This window comes from Gekko japonicus, unplaced genomic scaffold, assembly GCF_001447785.1.
Source record: "Gekko japonicus isolate JY-2015 unplaced genomic scaffold, Gekko_japonicus_V1.1 scaffold3128, whole genome shotgun sequence".
Classification (NCBI taxonomy): domain Eukaryota; kingdom Metazoa; phylum Chordata; class Lepidosauria; order Squamata; family Gekkonidae; genus Gekko; species Gekko japonicus.
The window spans coordinates 11186-17161 of NW_015170985.1; the positions used below are offsets into that span (position 1 = coordinate 11186).

The 5976-nt window shown below is 44.7% G+C and overlaps 1 protein-coding gene across 1 annotated transcript; it reads right to left on the reverse strand.

The window, feature by feature from the left end:
- Window positions 1-3385: 3385 nt before the first annotated feature.
- On the reverse strand, window positions 3386-5507 carry LOC107116948 (beta-defensin 105A-like). Its single transcript, XM_015418976.1, has 2 exons — window positions 5092-5507; window positions 3386-3548 (listed from the first exon to the last, which is right to left on the reverse strand). Exons 1-2 carry the CDS (start codon window positions 5192-5194, stop codon window positions 3421-3423), a joined length of 231 nt encoding a protein of 76 aa, XP_015274462.1. The 5' UTR covers window positions 5195-5507; the 3' UTR covers window positions 3386-3420.
- Window positions 5508-5976: the final 469 nt, after the last annotated feature.

Here is a 5976-nt window from a genome sequence, read left to right on the forward strand (position 1 = left end):
AGGAGAAGGTAAGACTTGGCAACCCTACTCAGAGAGAGTTGCACCAGGCCGAAGCCAGTGCCAAAAAGGCTCTGGTCGAGGCTAAATGGATGTCCTTAGGAAGGGGGACCACCACCAGCTGTTGGACATAAGGCTCTTCAAGGGACATAGCAGGAGAGGTGGTCCTGTAGATAGGTAGGTCCCAGACAGTTCAGGGCTTTGAAGGTTAATTCCGTAACCTTGAACTGGACTTGGTACTCCACTGGGAGAATGCAGCTGGTGAAGCACTGGTTGGCTATATGCTCTAAAAGGTGCTCCCATATGGACACTTGCTGCTGCATTTTGATCTATTTGGAGTTTCCGAGTCCTCCTCTGTCCTCCACGGGTACCTGCAAAGGGTGCGCCCAAATATGTGGCTGCTCGGTGGTGTACCTAGCCTACTTGGCACCCAGGGCAGATAAATTTTTAAACCCCCCCATTTATTTATTTTTTGCCATTAAGTCACAGCTGACTTATGGCGACCCTGTAGGGTTTCCAAGGCAAGAGACCTTTGGTGGTGGTTTGCCATTGCCTGCCTCCCCATTGGCCCTGCTTAGCTGCTGAGATCTGACGAGATCAGGCTAGGCTGGGGCTATCCAGGTCAAGGCTCCTACTCGATATGACAAAATTATTTTTATTAATAATCATGAAATAAAACAAATAATAATAATGGCCAGAAAATAGATGCAGGTGGGTAGCCATGTTGGTCTGAAGCAGCAGGACAAAGTTTGGTCTTAAAGGTGCCACTGGACCCAAACTTTGTATTCAGTGGCCAGAAAAGAAATGCAGACAGTGAAGAATCTCTTGTATTTAACTTCATATGTATAATCATGCTAGTTAAAGAAAAAATTCAGTTTCTAACACACTGTTCCGTCATTGGAACCAGTGTGGTGTAGTGCTTAAAGTGTTGGACTAGGATCTGGGAAATCCAGGTTCGAATCTCCATTCATGCCATGGAAGCTTGCTGGGTGCCCTTGGGCCAGTCACATTACTCTAGCCCTCATCCTCTCCGGTCATCTTCAGAGGCTTGGCTTCCAGTGCCTCAACTGTCTGAGACTAGACAGGGGTGGGGAATCAATTAAGATTATCTGGTTTTCAGATGGCATTAGGAGATTTTCCTGTTGATATGGCTGGCACCTCTGTCAATAACCTGGTTGACCTGGGAATGAGAAAATTACCTGGGCAATTGAAACAGTTGCTCTTAGGAGCCCTTGCTCTGGTCTCTAACAACCCAGAAAGCCCCTTGATTTACTGAGAAGTTACAAAAAAATAAAAAGAAACTGGAAATAACAAGAGCAACAGTGGAGATAGGGTTGCCAGGTACCCCTTGGCAATCAGCACAGGTGACTTACCAACAGCAGGGGAGGCCTAGTCCAGCATTTCAGACATGTTGCTGGCAACATGTTTAAATCACTTTGAATGCACACCAGAAGTGATGTCATCACATCACCAGCAACACAGTGAAGCTCTGGTATTTTGGCTAAAACTCTATGGTAGAAGCCATTTCTCTATAGCGTTATTGCCCAAATACAACAGCACTGCCACATCACCAGTGATGCTATGATGTCACTTCCAGCATGCACATCCTTTTGGAAACAACTTTCTGGTGGGTGGACTATTCTAGTTGGTCCTCCAGCCTTGCAGGTACTTTAGTCTCTCTTAACTTAAAACCTATGACCATGACAGTGAATTATTTCATACCCAGGTCACCAGTTGTAAATTATGTATTGTTGCATATGTAAGTCCCAATATTAAGAAAACCAGTCCCTCAGCTGTCAGCAGCCATAAATTCCTGAGCCTTCCCGGATGGCATAGCCTTGGCATGGATGCTGTAGTCCTCCAGAAACTGGGGATCATGAGCATCAATGAACAAAAAAATGAAAGGCATATCTTCAAGAAAAGAAACTACAGATTTATGCCTGTTTTGGAAAAAAAATGAAAGCTGGGGATTCAGAGGACCTGTTGGATTGCTATAATGTTGTAATGAGATATCTATTACCAATTTAAAGCACAAAACAAAATAGGCCTTTCTCTCCAATTGGATCCAAGCAAAAGAGGAGCACAGATCGTTTCCATCCAATCATCTTGGGGGTTATCTTCAATTACTGCTGCCCCAGACTCTGGAATTGGCAGTCCATTGAAAAGAAAGGTGTCTGCAGTACACATGTGCAGAAACTCACCTACTTTGGTCTCTGGTAAAATGGAGCTCCTGTGCAACATGTGTTTAAATTTCAGAGGTCTTGAGAGGAGAGGAAAGACTGCATTCTGTGTGATTTTTGTGGCATTATGTTCAATGACGGCTGCACAAAGACACCCTTGAATTGTCTGTGCCTTGAAAATAATTTTGTCTGCAGTGTACATGCACAGAAATGAACTACTTTGGGTGGGGACCAGTAAAACTGAGCCCCTTTGCTGCATGTCCTTGAGATCTGGGAGGTCTTGATAGGACAAAGAGGGCTGAATACTGTGCCAGACCCAGAGACCCTTGAATTGGCTGTACATTGGGAAAAAATGTTGCCTGGTGTCTGCAGTATAGTCCCCAAAATCCAGAACATGAAATCACCACACAGATTTCTAACATGAACCAGTAAAACCCTGCCTGAAATGAAGCAATTGTGATGTTAAAAAATCCCGCTCCCACAACCCTGGAGCACACCTCTATATACTGGTACGACTGCAATCCAGTGCATCTATGTTGCATGCACATTTGCAAAGAAGTGAGCCAATGGGAGTTCCTGATAGACTATAAAATAAGAAGACTGAACATGTGGAGACAACGACAGCTATATTGTTCTGATATTCTTAAGACCTGGCAGAAACTAAAGGCATGCTTGAACAGAAGAGAAGCCAATGTTGGATCAGGCCAATGGCCCATTTAGTCCAACACTGTCACACAGGGGCCAAAAATACCAGGTGCCATCAGGAGGTCCAGCAGTGGGTCCAGGACACTAGAAGCCCTCCCACTGTTGCCCCCCCCAAGCACCAAGGATACAGAGCATCACTTGCTCCAGCCTGAGAGTTACTATCTATACCTTGGTGGAAGTGCTGGTCTCAGGCAAAGAAAAGGATTACCTAGGGCCAGAAAGAGTTGACTTGCTGATGTAGGGAGAGTTGCATTTAGAACCCATTCCATTTAAGGATGTGTTGTCAGGATGCCTAGGACAAACAGCATAGGTGGTGCATTGGACAGAGCATTCATAATCACAGGAGACAGAGTTCTTTGGAGAAGAATGAAATAACAGAGTACCAGTCAGATGGATGCAAATCTCATTTTAATCAATGAAGGAAGATGTACAGGAAGAGCCAACTGTTCATTGTTCTTTGAAATCAAGTGGTTTCTTTCTCTTCTCTGGTCACAGGTGCGTGGTCTTGCTGAGGTCTCCATTGGGTTTGTGCTCTCTATTAGAAACCCTGGCAGCAGTAGATCCCCGGCAAGCAATTTCCGACACTTTTCTCATTATGTAAGCAACTGTGTCTGCAACTGCCTCCCATAGTTTTACACACAATGCTGCTTCTTGGGTGAGCAGCTCCTAGACAAATGAGACAGAGAGAATTATTGTCCCATCTGCAATTAATTACATTGTACCTTTCCCTAATTCAGCCAGGGGTTACAGAAACAAGGCCACAGCCTGAGGGAGATGCCACCAGCAACCACCCCCCGCTGCCACCATTCCTTGCTATTCTTCCTGCCTCTTGTCTGCCCCCTACCACATCACATCTCACAGCCTGCCCACCTCCATCCCAAAACATCTCACTTCCCACCCACTCCACCACCTGTCACTGCAGGAGCCCAGAGCCACAGTGGCTAACAGTCCTGCTCCACTTGTTTCCAAAGGAGCCATGAAAGAGCATGGCAAACTCAGTGAGAAGATGTGAGAGTTCAGGGAGCCCCACAGGATTTGTGCAGTTTGCCTGGAGGTCTTGAAAGAGGCTTGGAGAACAAAAACGGGAAGGACTGTTAAATGCTCCAGCTCCAGGATGAGGGAGGGGGCAGCACAGCAACAGTGATGAAGATGATGATGACAATGGTGACAATGAAGGGAAGATGGTGAAGAGTGCATGCCCCTCCAGGTACGTCACCCAAGACCCTTGCCTCACCTCACCCTCATATTTGACCCACTGATGTTGTCCATGTGCTGCCCTGGAGATCTGCACAGGTTTCAGCACGAAGAGCTTCAGGGGGATCATGCGCTGTGGCTTGGGGGGGGGGATCACTGCCAAAACCTTGGAGATCTCCATGGCAGCATCACTGACAGCAACTTTGTATCTGACATATATGCTGATTTCTGCAGTGCAGTTCATCCACCGGGACAGAATTTTTATCTGTTGGAATACGTTAATAAGATGTATTAGGCTCCTTGCCTTCAAATCAGAGAATGGTGTCCAACAGAACCATTCCAAACTATATCAGTGGGAAGGGAACTTGATGTCCTCAGTCTGCAGTGCTTTGAGTCACTGTGATGCAGAGATCAACAGCTGTTTTTGCAACTGAATGAAGCAACGATATATTTACAGTGAACAGAATCTTCAGTGTAAAAAATTAAGGACAGTAAAAACAGCATCAGATTAAGCTCGGAGTGCTTGTTGAAACTGTTCAGAACTGGAAGTGTCTTTATGTCTCCATTCTGAGGTTCATAAATTTCTTCCTAGGCAGATTTGCTGAACCCATAAGAGATCAACACCACCATCCTTTCTTTGCTATTGATGGTTGAGCAAAGCCCCCCCCCCCCCCCCCCCCCCCAGGGCAACAGCAGCAGGAGACCCACGCCATCTTCCCGTTTGTTTGCTTACAGGCAAATTCTCTTGGTCTTGGCTGGATACAACAGACAGAATTGTAATAAGATCTATCCAAACCATTTACACTAGGGTGTGGGATGATGATCTCCAACTCTGGATATTTCATCATAACATTTACAGAACTTTTCACCTCTGAGCACTAGAGGGCAAGGGAAACCAAACAGCACAGACCCAAGGAAGCCTGAAGCTCTTTGCCACACAACTGTGATATACTTTCTGATATACCACAGACTCCTCTCTAGATCAACCTCAAGAAACGTTTCTACTTCCACTCACCTTCTGCCTCTTTAGCATCACCTCCATCTTCCTCTGGGTTGGCATTTCCCTGGACCTGGAACACCAGGAAGGCCACAGCAAAAAGCAGGAAAAGGGTCTTCATAGTGGAAATCCAGCTAGGACCTCTCTTTTCTCTGGAGACAAATGTAAGGCTGGAGAACGGATGAAGGAGAGGACATCAGGGTCCCCGCATTTATACAGATTTTGATGGCAAAATGTCAAGGAATTTATGATAAGGCACACGTAAGATGCACTTGAGATAAGGGTAAAATTGCAACAGTGCAAACATCCTTGATGATCGTAAATGACATCTTAACAATGCTCTCTCACATGCTCAGTCTGCCATGTTGGTTAGCGCATTGCTTGCCTGGATAAATAATTCTTACTTCCCAGCTGTAGAGTTATTTGCTGGTCGTTAAGCAATTGCAGCCTTCTTCCTGGTGGAGAAAAAATACAATATGGCATAGTAAATTTGAGAATGAGGTGAAATCTGCAAATGTTGAGTTATGTATCTAATCTCTTAGATTATCTAATCCCTTAGAAAGCTATATAAGTAAACCATTAACTTCTAAAGTGATAGGGAAACAAGATAAGGAAGTTGGGGAAAGCAATTCTTTTATGTATTTGTCACATTTTTTTATCCTGGTTTTCTGCCATGAATTTTAATGTGGTACACATGTTTGAGCCCCATGACTCCACACAACTTCAGACAGGGATTGTTGATTGCACATTGTGTGTAGAGGTAAAAGAATAAAATTCTTTGCCACAAAAACTAAATTCTGTTAGCTTCATACAATTCCAAATTGTGCATTTTTATCAGGTATTTTACCAGTCATTTTTCTTAATATCTTGGATAATCTGTTCTGGATTGACATGTTATAGAAA